This window comes from Eublepharis macularius, chromosome 5, assembly GCF_028583425.1.
Source record: "Eublepharis macularius isolate TG4126 chromosome 5, MPM_Emac_v1.0, whole genome shotgun sequence".
Classification (NCBI taxonomy): Eukaryota; Metazoa; Chordata; class Lepidosauria; order Squamata; family Eublepharidae; genus Eublepharis; species Eublepharis macularius.
The window spans coordinates 138340381-138361185 of record NC_072794.1 but is presented as its reverse complement, the minus strand read 5'-3'; the positions used below and the strand labels follow the sequence as shown (position 1 = coordinate 138361185).

Genomic DNA, 20805 nt, shown 5'->3' with positions numbered 1-20805 from the left:
ATGCATTTTGCACATAAAATTGCTCACATCTACCATGACTTAGGCACCAGTTGGACGGGCTCAGTCTCAGAATGTTGTCAACCTTGATCTTTGCCAGGAGAGTGGCATGGGGAATGTGTCCCTGATGATTCTCCTAGTCTTTTTAGTGGCTTTTAATACCATCAACAATGGTATCTTTCCAGAGACGCTGGCTGAGCTTGGAATTGGGGCACCATGCATCTTTGGTTCTGCTCTTCCTTGATCAATTGATTCCAGAAAGTGGGACTGAGGGACAACTACTTGGCCCCATGGCATTTATGCTCTAGGGTCTCACATGGTTTCATCTTGTCCTCAATGCTATTTAATATTTACATGAAACTGCTGGGAGAGATCATCCAAGGATTTGGAGTGAGGTGTCACCAATGTTAATATGACACCCAGCTCTATTTCTGCTTAACGGGTGAGTCTGTAGGAGTCCTGAATGGGTGCCTGGAGAAGGTGTAATGGGATGGATGAGGGCCAATAAATTGAAACTCAGTCCTGGCAAGACTGAGGTGCTGTTGGTCAATACAAAAGCTACTCGAGGACTGTAGAGACCACCTGTCCTGGAGCAGGAGGAGCAGGTTCACAGCTTGGGGGTGTACTGGATTCTGGTGTACAGTTGGAGACTGAGGTCTCTGTGGCACATAGCTCCTCTTATCAGCTCTAGCTGGTTCTCCAGTTATGGCATTCCTTGGAAAGCATGATCTGGCCACAGTGATCCATGCTCTGATCACATTCACATTAGGTTACTGTAATGCACTCTATGTGGTGCTACCTTTGAAAATGGGTTGGAAACTTCAGTTGGTCCAAAATGCTGCCAGGCTACTGTCAGGGGTTCATTACAGGGATCATATCACACCTGTGCTGAAAGGTCTGCAATGGTTACTTATCTGTTTCAGTTCAAAGTGCTGGCTCTTAAAGGTCCTAAATAGCTTGGGGCCAGGGTATCTGAAGAACTGTCTCCTCCCATACTGTCTGGCCTACAATTAAAATGAACTGCTCAAGCCTTGCTCTCTTTGTCTCAGCCTTCAGAGGTGAGGTGGTTGATGACAAAGAACGGGTCATTTTTTGTGATGGCACCTCACCTTTGGAATACCCTCCACCTTCTGGATTGCCTGACGCCTACTTAACCTTCTTTTAGGTGTCAGGCCAAAACATTATTTAATCCAGTCTTTTGATTCAATTTTTTTAATCTTACATTTTATAAATTGACAACTGCTGTTGTATTGCTAGTTCTCATGCTGCTTGTGTCCAATGGCTTGTCTTTAGTGGCTTGTTTTTAGTATTGTGGTGATTTTAATTGCAAGCTACCTCAAGCAGGACTCTGAAGAGGTGGCATAGAAATGTAATAAACAAACAAAAATCTCAAACATGATGGAAAAACCTCACATAGCCAGATTTACATGCCCACAGAAAAAGAAAGCAGTGGAGACAACAAATGTATTTCCTCAGGAAGAACATGGGGTAACTGCAGAGACAATGCTCTAAGACTTCCCAACTTGAAACTTTTCTTAAAGTAAAGGAATGCACAGCAGGGTTCCAGATAAAACATGATAGGTCAGGCAAGTATATATGATAGGATTAAATCCTTAAGATTACATGATCCCATGCCATGTAGTTCAATAGGAGTACTTTGAATTGGACTTGGAAACTAACAGGATCACAGCATTGGAGTTCCATTCTCATCAGCAAGCTACTATCTACTGCATTGTGAACCAATTGCAGTTTCTGACTACTCCATTAAATGCAGCTCCTTGTCAAGGACATTACAGTAATCTAATCTGAATGTTACCAGAACATGAATTACTGTCAGATCATTCTAGGAAATTTGCAGCAGGTATACCAGGTAATAGGCATACCTTTCCACTATCTGAACTGGGACATGAAGATGAAGCAAATCACCCAAAGGCAAAAGGTAATTGCAATTATAATTTGATATCATCTTCTCACAGAACAGTAAACCAGTTGTGAAGCCCAGCCTCACTCCTGGCAACTTGATTGCCCTTCCAAAATACATCTTGACCAGAAGAGACTTTCCATGGATTTCCTCTGCAACCACCATTTACTTACAAATCATATTCTGCTTCTGTTTTAAATACTGTATCCTTTTCTCTAGTAACCCATTAGAGGACTAGTTTACCACTAAACCACTAAAAATTATCCATGAATAATATTTCCCATAGTCTTATCTTGAAGAGCATCTTTTGTTGCTTGCCTGACCTTGTATAGCTACTTTGCAGATCCAGTATCTGTTTATTTATTTACCCAGGTTTTTTTGCATACTCAGAATAATTTACAATAAATTAATAATTCAGTAGTACTCTTCAAAATAATCTGCCAATGCTGTGCACATCCTCTTGTGTTTCTTCTTTTTGTGATTTTGCTGTTAGCTATATTTGATTTTGTCTATGCATCTAGAAATTGGAATTTCAGTTTTGCCAGGTTCTTCTGGCAGTGTCATATTTTATGGGAGTCAGAGACCATCAGAAACTGTTACTTAAATTCTCCACAATAGTTCCATCAGATTGATTAAATACATCTAACTCATATGCTCTCCAAATGGCCAATGTCAATTGGGGGAGTGGACCAGAGGGTAACAGCCTTGGCTCTGAATACTACTGGTTATGTGGATAGCTGGAAAGAGTCAAGTCAGTTGTTAGAGTTTCTGATAGGTAATTGATTTGTAACCCTTTCTTCAATCTTTGAGGCTTGGTAATTAAGATGAAAAATTTGCTGGCTGAAAATGGAGGGATGTAGAGCTATTAACTATATGTTTTATAGTTTTAATTTCTATATTTTCAGTAATAAGAACAATTCCATAAACAAAAATTGTAACAAAGTTTGAAAGCCTCGAAAATAGCAACGAGACACTGACAAGTATCTGATTCTTTTTGGAGTAGTGATTTGGGGAGAGGGCAGTTAAAAGTATGGCCAGGACATTTTTTAAGAATATGTTTTGTATGTTGGAATTAAAACTGCTGCTGCTAAATTTTGCTAAATCTAAGCTATCTAAAATGTGTTTTTTATTACTCTTGGGTATAAAAATAATGCTACATAAAAACATGTTTTAGTTTAAGATGTTATATTCATACTCTGGAGATTTATACCTTCCTCTCTATCCTAGCCAGCTGCAAAATTGGTGGTTTGAAATTTTACTGTGAATTCGTTGCATAATCTAATACAAAAGAAGCCTTTTATATTTCAACAAGATATCTCTGTTGTTGTTTCTGTTTCCTTCCATTCTGCAATCTCTAAAGGAGCTTCAACGCAGAATTCCAATGCTGTGGAACCAGAAAAGCAGGTTGACAACACTGTGAAAATGGCAGGAGTTATCGCTGGCCTCCTTATGTTTGTAATTATCCTTTTGGGAGCAATGCTTACCATCAAGAGGAGGTAAGTCTCTATAATACTTAATGTGCTTGACCTTAGGGATGCTTATTATTATGCTTGTCTTTTGATGAAAAATGTAGTCCTTCAGTGGAGATAATATAGTTATGCTCAGGTGGGGGAGTGGAGGCTGACGTAGTGCAGATTTCTCCTTATTGAGTTTTAGATATTTGATGAATTTCCTTTCACAGACATCACTGAAACATATGGGAGTTGCTTCGCCATTGTTCTAGCCAATGTGGCTGTAGGTTATGTGTGAACATCACAAACACTTGGGGTGAGGAGAGGAGTGGATAGAACCCTTCCCATTCCTACCAGGTCTGTTCCTTCTGGCTTGGTGAGGATGTAAAGGAGTACAACATAAGAAACATTATTTTATTAATATAAAGGATGTACACATGTGTAAACAACCAGTTCAAAAGTCCTGGGTTCTAGACCCCGTTATTTTGCCTCTGGAAAGATCCACACTGCAAACTTATATTTAGTTAGTCACGCCCTCTTCCTAGGATATCCAGAGAACAGCCGTTTTGTGAGCAGGGAAGATACTAGAGAATTCTTACTGAAAATTCTCAGCACCTCACTGAAAAAATAATTCCCCAGATTCTTTGGTGGAAGAAATGGCAGTTAAAGAGTTATAATATCAAAAACAATATAAGTTTGTGGTGTAGATGGCTATTTTGTCCTACCTGAGCAAGTCATTTCACTGAGCTATAAAAAGGAAAAGAGACTTCATGGAGATATCAAGTAAATATCAAGCACTTTCTTTCCCTCAGATGAATAATAGTTTATGTACATGTGCACAAACACTGTTATTAAAGTGGGATTTCTACTGATTCTAAAGTGAGGTGTTAACGTGTGATGACCTCTTGTGCAAACTTTATGTTCTATTTTGTGTGTGGGTGTCTGTATTTGGAAAACAACAAAATTGTTTGTAGATATATGTGCAGTGTTTCCCATCTGATTTTTATATTGCAAGCTATGAAATGCGTGGGATTCTTCAAAAACTGCCTTTTATTTTTTTTTGAAGGAGCGGTGCAGTAGATCCAAGGTGATTATCAATAACTTTCTAAGTGTGGCTTGACCATGCATGCTCACTGACAGCCATTTCCTCTGGACCATCAGTTCCGATGGACCGTTATTAAAAACTTGCCCAGGAAAGAAGGGTTGTCTGAGGATTTGTTTCTATTCATATCTGACCACCACTTTCTGAAGTTGTTGCTGGCATGCATTAGAAACAAAGTTTTGAAGCAGTCCATCTCCTTTGCATCTGTATATGCTTTCTATGTGAACCACTGGCGCTCACACTTCGAACCAGCATGGCATGATAGCTGAGTTTTCTTGCTCTCATTTTATGACCCATGTTTTATGACTATATGTTGTGAAGCGGTGATTCGGTTAAGCTGGCATTGTCTAGCACTAAGGAGACATGTCTTTGTTTTATGCTTAAGTCAATTTTTTATCATATATTTGTTTTCCAAAGAGTGATTTCAAAGCAAGCCCATAGTCTGCCACATCCCAGTTCTGTGAATTTGCACATGCAACTAGCTCAGGTTTCTGTCTTTAGTTGTGACTAAATGGAGCACTTTAATTGTAGTAGTTCCACTGCTTGATAACAATGTATGTTTTATATGTGGATGTTTTACATGTGTATGTTTTACATGTGAATGTTTTACCTCAAGACCTATTCTGCAGGAACAAAAGTTTTATAGCTTTAGGGAAAACATTCCTAGATCCTATCCAACTCACTTCCCCCAGTTCAATTTTAAGAGTTGCACCAACAGATTTGCAAAGGCAGCCAGAAACAGATGTAAAAGAAAACCTGAAACTGTTTCATAGGTGATGCCCAGGAACACACAGAATAATATCTGTATTTGGTTGTTGGTTGATTGGTTTATTTGGGCAATTTCTATGCTGCCCCTCCAGGGAACCTGCCCAATGCAACTTGTGTACTTAAGTGTGTTTGTTATACATGCTTCATGTAGTTCTGTTTGAAATTCAATCCAAAGCATTCTAAATACATAATGCTGTTACATTTGTCAGTACTTTTTCAATCTAAAGGGAACTAAAATAATTCTGTGTATATGAAACAAATGTTTGCAATGCTAAACTAAATTTCTGGACTTCAAACTTTTTATTGTGTGTTCTAGTCCCTACTAATTCCAACAAAACACCATTGAAGCAACAACTGGGATAGAAATATGTGTCATATGTTAAAGGAATGTATGTGGAATAGCATCCCACCTTATTGTTTGCCAAGTTTTCAGACCTTTGATGTCTGGTAACATTTCCATGTGCTTACTGATTACTGTCCTATTGCTTTAAGTCATGCAGTTTCATGTTGTTGTGGAGACGGGATGGGGGAAAAGCTGATTTGTACATTCTTCATGGAGAATTCTCTGAATTATGTAGATGGAGTCATAGAGTTGGAAGGTATCTTGGAGGTCATCTAGTCCTGCTCAGTGCAGGAATATGTAACTACAGATGGTCGTCCACCCTTTGATTAAAGATCTCTAGTGAAAGAAAGCCTTGCTCATCCAGAGGCAGTCTTTCCAATGCAGAACACCTCTTAAAGCTAGGAAGTTTCTCCTGGCAGCTAGAAAAATTTACTTATTTATAAATTCCACCCATTTGTTCTATTTCTCTCTTCTGAAGCAAGAGAGAACAAGTCTGTTCCATCTTTTACATTTATTTATTTATTTATTACGTTTCTAGACCGCCCTCCCTGTCGGACGGGCTCAGGGTGGTGTAACAACATACAATTTATAACATACAGCTTAAAACAATAAAACATTATAAATAAACATTTAAAAACATTATCCATGTGCAATAAAATTTCTCAGGTGGCGGATATAAGTATGTGTCACACTTTATGAGCTCCTGCATGGGTGGTGGATGGTCTTCAGTGATATGGCCAGCAAGAAGACAGCCTAGCCCCCACCAAATGCCTGGTGGAACATCTCTGTCTTGCGAGCCCGGCAGAAAGATAACAAATCACACTGGGCCCTAGTCTCCTCAGACAGAGTTCCATCAGTTGGAGCCAGGACTGAAAAGGCCCTGGCTCTGGTAGAGGCCAGATGGACCTCCCTGAGGCCAGGGACCATCAGCAACTGCTTATTAGCTGATCGAAGCAACCTCCGGGGAACATATGGGGAGAGGCGGTCCCAAAGGTATGCTGGACCCAGTCTGCATAGGGCTTTATAGGTCAACACCAAAACCTTGAACCAGACCCGGTACTCAACTGGTAACCAGTGCAGTTGATGGAGGATGGGTGTTATATGTGCCATGACTGGAGCTCTGGCAACCACTTGTGCAGCTGCATTCTGAACCAGCTGCAGTTTCCAGATCAAGCCCAAGGGAAGCCCCGCGTAGAGCGAGTTACAATAGTCTAATCTGGAGGTGACCATTGCCTGGATCACTGTCGTAAGGTCATGGGTCAACAAGTAAGGGACAAGTTGCCAAGCCTGTTTTAGGTAGAAAAATGAGGATCGAACAACCACTGTGACCTGTGCCTCCATAGACAAGTTGCCGAGCCTGTCTTAGGTAGAAAAGTGAGGATCGAACAACCTCTGTGACCTGTGTCTCCATAGACAGGGAAGCATCCAAGACCACCCCCAGGCTCTTAACTCTCAACACTGGGGTAAGCGGCGTTCCATCGAGAGCAGGGAGCCGGAGTCCCACACCCATGGACCCCCAGACCCACATTCAGAAACTCCGTCTTCGTGGAATTCAATCTCAGCCGGCTCTGCTTCAACCATCCAGTCACAGCTTCGAAGGCATGTTCCAGGACATCTGGAGCAGAGTCAGGCCGGCCATCCATCATCAGATACAATTGGGTGTCATCTGCATATTGATGGCACCCAAGTCCGAAACTCTGTACCAGCTGGGCGAGGGGGCACATATATAGCAAGGGGGAGAGTATTGCCCCTTGAGGGACACCACACACCAGTGGATGGCAGGATGACAACTTCTCCCCCAGTGCCACCCTCTGTCCCCGACCGTGGAAAAAAGAGACAAACCACTGCAAGGCCATCCCTCGTATCCCCACATCAGCAAGGCGGTGGGTCAACAGGTCATGATCGACGATATTGAATGCTGCTGATAGATCTAACAGTATCAGCAGTGCCAACCCACCTTGATCTAGCTGTCTATGGAGATTGTCCATCAGGACGAACAGTAAAGTCTCCATCCCATGTCCTGGACAGAAGCCGGATTGGAAGGGATCTAGGGATGAGGAATCATTCAGGAAGACCTGCAAGTGCTCTACCACAGCCTGCTCAATCAACTGGTCGGGTCAGCAGGGTCCAAAGATGTTGTTTTCAAGAGAGGCCTAACCACAGCTTCCTTCAACGTTTCAGGAAAAATCCCGGAGCTCAGAGACATGTTGACAATGGCCTTCAGGGCATCTGTAGCCCATCTATGCTGGCCTTCACCAGCCATGAAGGGCATGGGTCCAAGGGGCATGTGGTAGGCCTAACTGCTTGCAGGATCCTGTCAACCTCATCACCAGAGTGATGGCTGAAATGATCTAATATTATCCCAGAAGGCTGCCAGGGGGCCTCCAGTTCACACACTGTATCAACTGTGGCTGGGAGATCACAGCGGAGAGACAAGATTTTATCAGCAAAAAAGCTCCGAAAAGCCTCACAGTCAATATCCGAATTTAAATTTTGACGGTCCCCTCCTGACAAGGAGACCAAAGACCAAACCACATTAAACAGTTTTGCTGGGCGTGAGCTAGCTGATGCAATGGAGGCTGCATAAAACTCTTTCTTTGCAGCCTTCACTGCCATCTCATAGGCTTTCATAAACATCCTATAAGATGTTCTTGCCTCTTCGCCATGAGTTCACCGCCATACTTGCTCTAGCCATCTCAGCTCCTGCTTCTTCCGTCGCAGTTCCTCTGTATACCAGGGAGCTAGTTTGGTACAGGGGCAAAGAGGGTGACGGGGGGCGATTTTATCAATGGCTTTGGAAAGAAGGACTTGCCAATCTTCCACCAGCTCATCCAACAAACTGCCAGGGAGCATTGGATCCTGCAGAGCATTCTGGAAGCCAATTGGATCCATATGTCTCCGTGGGCAAGCATAAATAAGCTCACCGTCCTTGCACAGGGGGATGAATAGGATATCCAGCTGAGCCTTCATGACCACGTGGTCCAACCATGGCACCAACTCAGTTGTTTCCAGTACCACACCCATTCCCATTCCAAAGATTAAATCCAGCATGTAGCCTGCTTGATGTGTAGGGTCCAAAACAATCTGGGAGAGTCCAAGTGTGGCCATGAAGGACACCAGGTCCACAGCCTGACTAGAGGCATCAGAGTCAGTGTCAGCATGGACATTGAAGTCTCCCAACACCAATAGTTTTGAGTGCTCCAAGGCCCATCCAGCTGCCACCTCTAGCAGACGTGGCAAGGCATCTGCTGGTGCACTAGGCAGCCGGTACTCCACACAGATAGCTAAACTCTCCTTGGCACCCCACACCAGGCCTACACAATCAATGCCAGGAATCTCCAGGATGAGGAGCGGCCTGAAAGAGAGAGACTCTCAGACAAGAATCGCCACCCTTCCCCCCCAGTCTCCCATTCGGGACTGATGAAGGACCGAGAACCCAGGCAGGGCCAGTTCATTCAGAGCAACAGTCTCACCCTCCCTCACCCAGATCTCAGTCACACATACCAGGTCCACATCATTTGCCACAAAATAATCATGTAATGTTCTGGTCTTATTATTTATGGACCTGGCATTACACAACATCAGTGTCAAAGGGGGGTATATTTCCTAGCTCCACACCCAACATACCTCGGGATGGGACACAGGTTAGAAGGACACCGAGCCTCACCGTATCTCCGTGTCCTTCTCACCCTTCCCTGGGTCCCACCGCCATACCTCCCTCATCCCCAGAGGACTGGGATCCCCAGCCCCATGTCGACCACTCTTCGTGTCCACCACTCTGCTGCTCACACCACTTATCCAAGTTACCAGCTCTCTTTCAATTACAATGCCAGTCACAGTATACAGTCATTAATCAGTGGAGAGTACCCTATCAGAAGTTAAGACCAAAGCTTCTCTGCCCATCAATTAATTCTCTTATGTCTGGGTTCTAAACCACAGTCACATTCAATTCTATGGGTGGAACTACAATGACAATCCTTCCAATATTTGAAGACAGTAATCACGTCTCCCTTAGTCTTCTCTTGTTAGTTTGGAATGCAAAGTGTCCAAAATGAAATTCCAAAGATTAAAGGTATCCCCCAAAAAACTTCATTGACTATGCTTGATAGGACCACAAATGATCTTACTGATTATTTAATTGGTGCAACTTACTAGATTTTATCTCTAAGCCTCTGGAGGCAATGATTTGAATCCTATGCTATATAGATACAGCAGTTTTCACTGAAGGGAACTTTTATACCTCACCCCTAATACTACTACCTGTAATGTCATGTGAAACCCCTTCTCCCATGGCTGATGGACCTCCCTCCACAAGGAGCAATGTGGGAGGTAAAATGTGGGTCTGCAGGATAAATCAGTGAGAACCACTTGTCCTTTCATCAACGGAAAAGAAAAATAGGATCCAGGACAATGTATTTACATTTATGATGCCTTTCATTATAGACCTAAAGCATTATAACTTCACATCAGAGTTGGGACAGTGGAGAAGACCTGATTTCACATAGTAATTTGTGCAGGATCATGGTCTTTAAAGATCACTTCCTTAAACTCATCATCTTCCTGAATACGACTAAGCATCTTAAGTATAGGTATATACTTGAAAGTGAATTTTGGATTTTGTCTCAACTAGGGTTGTGCAAAACCTTTCTATTCTCTGCTTTTCCATGCCGTGGTCTCAGATATCTACAGAAACTCTCCTCTGCAAAGCAATAGAACCTGAAATAAAATGTCAGAATAATTACTTGCAATATCCACTACAGTATCTGCAATAGAAGTTGAATTTGCCAATTTACACTCTAACATCCCTAGCATCAACATATTTCTGGCGGATAAAACAATCAGAAACTATCTGGGATATGCCTAGCTTCTTTTTAAAAAAGTATTGGCGCCCTCCCCCTCATTGTTTTGTCAATATTTTGTGTTTAGAAACTCCTATTTCGATTAGACAACTGTTTGCCATATTTTAAGTTCAAAATGCTGCATGATCATTTTTGTAAATTAGGGTACTCTGCTAAATGAAGACTTTGAAGAGTTATAGATTTTATAAGTTTGGAAGAAGACTTGAAACTTAATATTATCAAGTCAGGCTAAAATCCAATGAGTCAACAACTGATAAATGTTTTGAACTTTTCGAAGTCCAACATTCCAGGTGGTGTTCTACATTGGCTCTTTTGAAGAATAACTTTATAAAAAGGAGGCATACTACAGAATTCAACACAACTATGGTCACCAGGTGAACTTACCATGTTCCAACTCCCTTGATGAGCTCCTGATTTGATTGTTTTGATGTTCCCTGGTAAAGTTTATCTTAAATATAGCACAGGGGCAAGCAGCTTTGTGCCTATAGAATAGTTAATTGTTCTGCAGGGCTATGCCTTTGCATCATGTCATTGCTTTTGCCCAGCACAGGAACTAAAAGTTACCAGCAAAGAGGCACATATCTCCTGTGGCCATGGTTGGGTCATAACAGGGCACTCCTAAGGACACTTTCCTGAGATTAAGCTTCAGTACTAATATTAGACTTACTTCTGAGTAGACCTACTTACGATTGCTCCCTAAATTGACCACTTTGTATAAAGCAAGTGATTGCTTGCTGTTTGTATCCTCTTTGAGTCTTCAACCAATTAGTCTCAATACAATTATCTCAGAGTTGTTTTTCCTTTTTACTATGTTCCTTTTTAAAAAATGAGGTGGTGGTAACTATGAAATAGCAGCACAATCATGGGAGAAAGCAATGTAACTGTGCTGCTTGGATGCATCTGAATAGCTTGCCAGTGTTTGTAACCTGTGAGCAAAGCTCACATACTTTAACAACTGGAGCTTTAAAAATAGAGGGACTAAAATGATTATTATTTAAGCACATTTCATGAATCCAGATCTTCTGTAATATAAACCATCAGCCAGTAATTACAAATAACAAAATGAAACATGGTTTGGTTCCATTGACTTGGCAGAAGTGACCCAGTTTGGTTCAGTTGCTTTCAGGCTTTACATCATAAAAACCAAAAAGATGCATGGTGTGTGTGTGTGTGTGTGTGTGTGTGTGACAGAGAGAGTGAGTTTGTAAAATTGGAACCTTATGTGCACCAAAATCTGCTGAATCCATCATAATTCTGTCAACCAATCAAGTTGATCAGAAGTTAGACAATAAGTTGAGTAGTGGTGTCCTATTAAGAAACTTTCCAAAACTATCTCACTTGGATGCAAAAGTCATCCTGTAATATTGATGGACTGTAACAATGAGCATGATAAATGGATTAAATTCTTTTTTAAAAAACAACAACCCTTAATAGAGAATTGTAAGGCAGAGATTTGTCTTTGCATTGTAGAAAAACAGGCACACACAGCTTAACCACTTTGAATTCAGGCTTGCATAAAAAGAATAATCCCTCAGCCCACAGAGCAGCTACTATAAGATTCTCTTGTCTTTCAAGGCAATGAGGCAGAAAAGTAGTAATTTAATTAGACAAACTTGAGGCACTACCTTCAGACATCAGAGTGACATCTGCTCATGGCCCAGGGCATTATAGCTGATCAGTAATAGACACAATTCATTTAATTTTCCTGAATGTAGCATTTTGCTAACCAAATGGGGAAATGATGGCAGTGTAGGCCTCTATACAGAGAAAATGTCTGAGGGTGAAAAGATACACTGCCAAGACAAGTAAACATGACTGAAATTAGGGATGGGTGAATAGTCAAAGATTATATCTGCCTGACAAACACATTTAAATTGAGACACTTCTTGGAAGCTTATAATTAGCATAGGAAGTTAAAGAGGTTCTTTGTTGAATATTATCACCTTGGATCTGTTTGACAAAATTGAAACCTTATAGAATTAGGAAGTTTGTCAGTCTATCTTTTCCAGTTGAATAGGTGCATACAGACATTGAATAAATAAAGGGAGACTTCAGGGTTTGCCAGTTTTTCAAGCTCAAGGGATCAAGGGAGCTAGTATATTACCATGATTTGACCAACAAGATTTTGTCCCCACAATGAAGAGACAGACACCAGGCTTGGGAGAAAAGGGCCTTTTATTGACCAACAACAGCTTAAGAATGGCAAGGGAATAACTAGCAGTACAGGCCAAGCCAAGGGTTCAACTGGACCACCTCCTCGGCCTGTCTGGGTGAACATCCCTTGCCCCAGGTGCAAGCCATCTAAGCGCATGGCTTTAACCCGGCTGGCCAGGCAAGTGGTTCCCCCCCTTAAAGCTCCATAACTCCCAAACCGTAAGGCCCTGAGGGAAGGACTTTTACAGGGGGTCCCACAGGCAGTCTGCCCTCTCAGCTGGTAGCCGTGAAGCCTGACAGCTGATCTGGGACAGACCCCCATTCCCCACCAATGGAGAGGTGCCACCGGGTGCTCACCGGCCCGCTCTGCCTACCCCAACTAACTTGCCAATAACAGGGAAAACGCTAACTTAGCCACAACAACTAACTAACCAGCAGTACAAGGTAGGCAAAAAACACCCCCTCCCATGGAGCCAATTTGGGAAGGAGCAAAAAAATTCCTACCTGGCCCCATAAAAACAGTGACCGGCTAGACCTGTACTGCATTGGGTGAGGTGGGCAGGTTGAGCTTTCCCCAATGGCTGTGGCCATGGGGAGGCGGAGCTGGCCTTTATAGGCCCTCACCCCACCCCCTCCAAATCCCCAGATGCCCGGGAAAATGCCGTCCATTCTCCCTCCATGCGGGGAGACAAATGGCGGCACCTGGGTGATCATGGTTAGTGCGACCCGGGAGTGCCATTTTCAGGGTGTAAGCTTTCAAGAGTCAAAGCTCGCTTCGTGGTTAGAATTTGGGGTAAGGACTCGTGAGACCTGAGTTCAAATTCCTGTTCAGCCATGAAGGTCACTGGGTTACCAGCCAACCTATCTCAACTTGACCTGTTTCACAAGGTTGCTATGAAGATAAAATGCATGTGAGAGAGGGTGAGAAGAATCATGGCTGAGACTAATAAAGGAAGGTAAAAAGAGACAAAAAACACCTCTTTGTCTTGCTTTCATTCTCCCCTTCTGTGACATTTTTTACTGTGTCTGGATAGGAAAATGCAGGAGGTGAATGATCACAACAGCATAGTATCCAGTGATGTGTGGATCCTACCTCCATCATGAATTCTGCTTGTTCTCTCAGTTTACTAAGCAACTACCTAGCTTTTTAATACATTTTGTTTGCATGACAAATAAGGTAACTATAAATATTGTAACTTCTGAAAAGATGCTAATTACTACGGGATAGATACCCAATTTAGAACCCCATGAATATTCTGATGGGTATACATTCAAGGGAACAGGTCAATATGTGCTAATCAATGCATTAGTGAGAAGTCTGGAGGAGCAGCCCTTATGGCTGAATTGAGTAGGGATACGTTGTTCCATTTTCTATCAAAATGGAACAAAGTAAAATTGTAAACCTGAAACAAATGCCCCTTTGCCTTCATAAATGAGATTATCCAGAGAAAATGACTTCATGGAATAACTTCAGGAACAGAAGTGTGGGAGGGCATATAGGGTTGCAGTAGGAAGGAAAAGATAAGAAAATCATGCTCCGTGTGGATCCAAGTCTCTGTGAATAACTAACAGTGCAATCCTAAGCACAGCTACTTTATTCTAAACCCATTGAAATCAATAGGCTTAGACTGGAGCAACTCTGATTAGGAGTGTACTGTAAGTGTCATATCATTCCCCAGCCAGATCATACGAATAGAAAAAAATGCTCATTCTGCAGGGAGTTATCATTTTAAAGACCATAGTATCTTCCAATCCAATGCATGTCATTTGCCCCAGTATGAGAAGCATATTTCATGATCCATCCTATGCCAGTGGTGAAATGGATTATTAGAGTTCTGCTGAGAGAGCAACAAAGTAACTTCTGTGAGGTATCACACTTGTCCTAGGTGGCAATGGGACAGACATCCATAGAGAGCATACAACTTAAAATTTATTTTTAGTGACACTTTTCTCTGGGTTGTTCCATAAACTCTTTCTTGTACTACTCTTAATGCTGATAAAATCATAAAAGCCATCTTTCCAGACTAAAAAAGTCTAGTACAAAGGGCATCCATGCATCTGAAATCTTTTACCCTCTCTGCCTGCATAGGCATCTGAATATTTCTAAAAATGTTGTTTGCCAATAATATTTTCACTGGAAGCGGCCTCTGGATCACCCTGTTCCACCTTGTGAGTTTCAGAAATAATTTCCAATGTGTCACAAAGGAGAGGATCACAAGCATATCCTCTGTTGGGCATGATAAATAGACTAAAAAAATTCAGACACTGTATCAACACCAGCTGATGATGAAACACATTGTAACTAAAATATGCAAGGAGGTTTATATAAATGAGTTTTCAATAAATGATAGGCTACCCCTTTCAACTTCACTCCAGGTGGTGTTCACTGAAGTGATTTTTGCTCAGCTACAGTTAAATTTTTGCCAGCTGTTAGGATTTAGTCTGGTTCCTCTGAATTGACAACATTTCTCCGACTGTGCAAACTGTATCAGGAGTAGAGATGGGCACGAACCGGAAAAAAAATGAACCATGCGGTTCGTGGTTCATCAAATTTCATGAACCACGAACCACAAACTTTCATGAACCTGCCCCTGGCTTGCGAACCGGTTCATTTGGTTCGTGAAAACCTCATATCCGGGTCAGAAAATCATCACTTCCAGGTCAGCAGAAGGTCACTTCTAGGCCAGCAGAAGTTCACTTCTGGGTCAGCAGAAGGTCTGCAGGAAGTCCATCCCCTGTTGCCTAGGAAACTGATTGATTGGCACCAGGCTGTCTGCAGTGACGAACCAAAAAACGAACCAAAAGAACCAGCCTAAAAGTTCATGACGGTTCGTCAGAAATGGGATCTGATGAATCATGGTTTGCGAACCATGAACTGGCCTGGTTCATGCTTAATTTTGGTTCATATTTTGGTTTGTGCCCATCTCTAATCAGGAGACAATGGTCAGAAATTTGATCCAGAAACCTCTGCTTTAAAAGAGAAATTCACTAGAATCAATGTAAAGTTATCCTCTTCCATGAAATGTGCCCAGTATCGAAGGGGGATATGCTTCAGCAAAGAGCCTCCTCTGCAAGCACCAGTCACCAATGGAAGAGAGAGAAACTGAAACCCCTTCTCCCTACATGTCACAGTCGCATTCTGAATTGTGTATTGTGCATGCAAGGATAAAGAAGCTCCAATTATCTTCTGACAGTCTCAAAGAGACAGGCTGGCGACCTCAGCACATTTCCCTTGCAAGTTTGTAGGTAAACATGCACCCTCTAAGAAAGAACTGTTACTTCATTGCAGATTCTATATGTCATAGAAGAAGTAGCAGGTCATCTCTGTTCCCATAAGGAAGATCCCACCCCCCAAAAAGAACCAAACCAACCAGTCTGGAATAGTGGAAAACCATAATTAGACTAGCACTTAAATGACTGAAGAAATAGCATGTGTACAAATATAGTTAATGTGCTAAATATTACATGGTTAATAGAGGAACTATGTGCTGCATGGGGTTGATGAAGGAAACAGGAAGGCCAAGCTTTTGATTGAAAGGACAGCTAATGTGTGGGAGCCAAGATAGCAGATGGGAGATAAGGTCTTTTTTGGTTTCATGTTGGCCTAGACATTTATGTTCAGGTGGTGAAGAGATTTTCAGTGACCAAGAACTGAGCAAGAATTGGGAAGTTTTGGCATAGGCTAATGATTTAAATTCCACCATGAATATTTTACAGTCATTATACCTCCAGATCTTGAGGACTTAGCATAGAGTGAGAAAACATAAAAGAAACAGATAGGAGGAACTGTAGGAGCCGCTTTCACATTTCTGAACTATTAATAGCACCTATTGGAGGGAAAGTGAAGAATTGATCTAAGATATTATAATCTACAAAGCTGTACTTTTTTAGTGCTTCAGGACTGGGATGACAGTTGTTCTGTTTTTTTGCTGAGGCTGCTTTAAGTTCCTGTTATTAATTTCTTGTAGATTTAGGGATAACCACTTCTCCTCTGGCCCACTCAAACGGGGTAATCTGTTGAATTTTGAAAGTTATTTGGCCAACTCTCTATTATGGTTAATTGCAGAGGCAGAGGGAGATTTTGTGGCTATAGGTGTTTAGTCCTTGCAGACTTCTCAATTTTGGGGAGGCTGAAGAAGAGATGGAGAAAGTGTGAGTCTCATCCTTTGTACCAAGGCTCCCCCCATGTTTGGTGGGCATCTCTTCTGGTGATTATTCTGTGTTGGCTACCCGGTCCATGCAGTCCCAGTGGCAGATGTTGTGCTAAAATTTCTGGTGTTATGCCATTAGTGTCTTTAGTGCCAAAGCCAAAGTATTCCTAAGAGTTCTGAGAAGATCTGATCTCCTCTTTATTCTGTTTTGTTCTTCCTCTGTTTTCGTTGTAGTACAAACTTTCTCTTACTTGAGTGCTTCTGAGTCCTGGGAGTTTGGAGGTGGGGATGGGGAGCAGAGCAATGTCGTTCCATTCAAACAATTTACTGTATAAGATCTGTGTTCCCTTTCTGGGGCTTACATTCCTAACAGCTGAAGGGTTGATTAGTAGCAGAATGCTATCTGTGGTAGAGGTGGAAGAAGGGAATATAGTTAGGAGGCAGTTGTCAGTGGTGCTATGCTGACTTTAATGGAAGTGGTTTAAATTGTGGCACTTCTGCAGATTCAGGATTATAAAAGTATCAGGACAGGTTAAACTAATTTCTGAGCAGATTATTTCTGATCTCTATCCCTCCTTTGTCATGTCCCACCTCTTCCCCTTGTGCTAGTGGTAGTGCCCTGCCAATGCATGAGTCTTATTGTGCTATCATTTCCTCCCCTGTGGGTATAGCACTGTGCTCTTTCTCCACAAAAGAGTGACAATATCCTTTCTTGGTTAGGATAGAATCTTGCTAAAAATTACCTACTCCCAGAATGTGGTTTTCTAGAATACAAATGATAAATACTCTTGCAGTATGGTTGTACATTACGTACAGTGAAATCCTAAGCAGAAGTACTCCATTAACTTCAATAGGCTTAGACTAGTGTAACTCTTCTTAGGATTTCACTGTTAATAATGGAATATGATCTAGGTTACATAATATGGTAGATTTCTGCATTGGAAACGTGCCATATGATTTTGATTGCAATGCTCCTTTTCATAAAAGTATGAATAACTTGTCAAACTTTGTATCATTTTAGTAATTTTTGATATCATTTTTATAATGCCCATTCTTTGTTGTCTGTTTGTGATTTTCTTGTGATATTATTTAAGAGGAAAAGAATTCTAGAAAGGAAATGGCCACAAACATTGGCAGTTGTGCTTGGGCAGGTATCTGGTTTGTGTATGACTCCTAGCTGGGCCAGTTGTATAATAACTGAACATAAAAACTCAGTGCAGCATCAGTAGAATACCATGTGTGTTAAAAAGGATTGTATACTGTATCCCATAGTTGTATGCTTCCATGATCTTGTATTTTCTACAAGAATTGAAACTGATGTAGGAAGTTAATGGACTCTTTCGTATTTAAAGCATGCGTGCAGCTAGCTACCTCCAATGGTTTGAGCATTGTTAGAATCATTAGCCAATGCTTTTTCTAATACATCATTTCAAATTAAAGCATTCATAGGTAAATCATTGATATGTAGAACACACAATTATGAGTTACATCATGCGTAGTGCTAATTTATTGCATTTCATATCAAGGCACAAGTATCGCTGAAAATGAAACACATAACAAACTAAGCACTTAACACCCTCCCTACTTCAGCTTTTGTTATTACTGTACTTAGGTTATTCATGTGTTCATGTTTTTCATTGAGAGTTCCTAAGCTACTTATCAACAGTAGGTAGATACTATTGTTGTGGGATGAGGAACTCAAAGCACAGTGAAGTGACTTGCCCAGGACCATGCAATACATTACTGGCAGCTATAGGGATAGAACCCAGGAACTCCTAAGTAATCAGTTATCAGACCTTACAGCAGTATTCAAAATTATAGGAGTTAATAGTAACTTGAGTAGTAGTGAGAGCTCTACAATACTGTGTACATTTTCACAATCAGCACCATTGATATAAAATCTAATCATGCTTTTTTCCTTTTTCCCCACTTTTGGACATTTTCTTCATCTGGCTGTCCATCAATGTTTAGAAGAAATGCATATTCCTACTCCTATTACTTGTAAGTACCTAGCTGGATATGATTTTTCTTGAGCATGCTCGTTAGAGTTATCTTTTTTTTACAATTCATTTTTCCTTTCTCTTTTTTGCCATTTATTGGTCTTTGTTTTTGGAATAGTTTGCATTTCCCCCTGTTTTTTAACCCCTTGTGATCAGGGGAAAAATAGCATTATCCCATTTTGCTTTGTAGTTTAAGTTCTCGCCCATCACTGCTTACTCATCTCTTGCAGCCTTGTTAAATAACTCAGCTCTGTCTGTACAGGTTAATAGACAGACAGTAACAGTCCAAACCCTATGCTATTGCATTTGTCTTCCGCATCTTCCATAAAATAGTGCCACTAAAGCAGATGTGACACAGATAGAGAGTGTGGCTAGCCTCTAGTGGCTAAGGAGTTGGACTAGGAGCTGGAAGACTCAGGTTTGAATGCCTACTCTGCCATGGAGGGGTGATTTTGGGCCTGTCACTCTCTCTCTCAGTCTGTAGGGATAATGGAGGAAGGGAGAATGAGGTTGTAAGCACCTTTGGGTCTCCACTGAGGGGAAAAGTGGGGTATAAATAGCTAAATAAATAAAATGCTGAGTGTCTGAAACAAGACCTATAACTTTAACTCCTTTCTGGCTAGTCTACTGTTTTTACTTGCATTAGAGCTGTATTAAATGTAAAATTTTGAGAGTCCCTTCTAAGGTCGGGGTTTGGGGAAGTAAAGTTATTTGAACACAAAAGCATAAGAACAGACCTGATGGATCAGACCAGTAGTCCATCTAGTCCAGCATGCTGTCTCACACAGCGGCCAACCATTGTCGGCTGTCATCAGGCTGTATTTGGATCAACCAGCTGAGAGATTGGATCCAAACCATAGTGTTAAATCCAAAGACACCCTTCTGCTCACAGGAAGATGTCTCCCATGTGCAGAAGGATTCTTTCCATAAGAGAGATAGCTTTAGATTCTGCGTGTTTGATTCCTGGTGTGAGACTGGCGAGCAGAAGGATTAAGCCTGTCTGAAATCATGGACTCTGTTTATAAAACCAAAGGCTCCTGATCTAAGGCATGGAAGATAAGAGGTCGCTCGATAGATGGAAAAAGATACTGAGCACATTTTCAGGGAAACTGGTTTTTTTTTTTTTGAAAGTCTGAGTTTAAATAGCAAAATAGAATGATAGTAGAGGAGAGCGGGAATGAAAGTAGAAAATAGCATGACCCTGCTCCTATCTGGCTTAATCCAAGACTAATGTTAGTGGGAAGGTGATCAGTGAGCATGCAGTAGAAATTTTCCTGTTGGGTGCTCATAAGTTATATGATCATGTAAGAACAACCAGACTACATGGGTGGGAAATGTATATACGCTATCAGAGTGGTATGGCGCCAACAGCAGTGTTTCAAGGTGTTTTGCCTACCTCTGTGTTTGTGGAGTTGTGCTTTCTATCTATGTAATATGGGAATATGTGCGAGACATGTCTTCTTGTTGTCAGTACTTGTGTCAATAGTGGCTACTTCCATTGCTTGGAAACTCTAGTTACAGGGCAGGGAAATCTGCTGAAATTTCCCATTTGATTTTTTATTCGTGTTTTGCTTTTGCATGAGGGAGGAGAAATTGACAGGCTTGTGCCTGCCAAACGTGGATAAACTTCCTTATTGAGGGCTTTCTATTAAAGATGTAAATATGCCCTGTACTCCTCAATCAGGTAAGTAAAATTGGGAATACAAGATGAGATATGGGAGATCAGGTGCTCTTACTTTTTGCAAAATCAAAAGCAGACCTTTGACAATGGGGAAGGGGATACGAATCATGCACTATTTTCATGATCAGCTTTCCAGATTGGATTTTTGGGGGAAAATATATAAGTCTCATGGACTCTGTCTGTGTATTACGTTTTGTAATATTTCTCAAGGAAGAACCAAATAATGTGATATGGCTTAGTTAAGAATGAATCATAAATGTATTTATTTAGCATCATTTCTTTATTTCATGCCATTAAAATCTCTAATAGCTGTAATCCAGCTTTAAAACAGTATTTGCATTTAGCAGACAATTGCTATAATATTTTGTGTATATTGAA

At 41.3% G+C, this 20805-nt stretch overlaps 1 protein-coding gene across 1 annotated transcript in view; it reads left to right on the top strand.

The window, feature by feature from the left end:
* The window catches only part of PTPRT (protein tyrosine phosphatase receptor type T), a 560054-nt gene that overhangs the window by 392922 nt on the left and 146327 nt on the right, over window positions 1-20805 (top strand). Inside the window, exons 13-14 of the mRNA XM_054980796.1 lie at window positions 3279-3414; window positions 18718-18747. Coding sequence (XP_054836771.1) covers window positions 3279-3414; window positions 18718-18747 — 166 coding nt within the window. The remainder of the gene's footprint in view (window positions 1-3278; window positions 3415-18717; window positions 18748-20805) is intronic.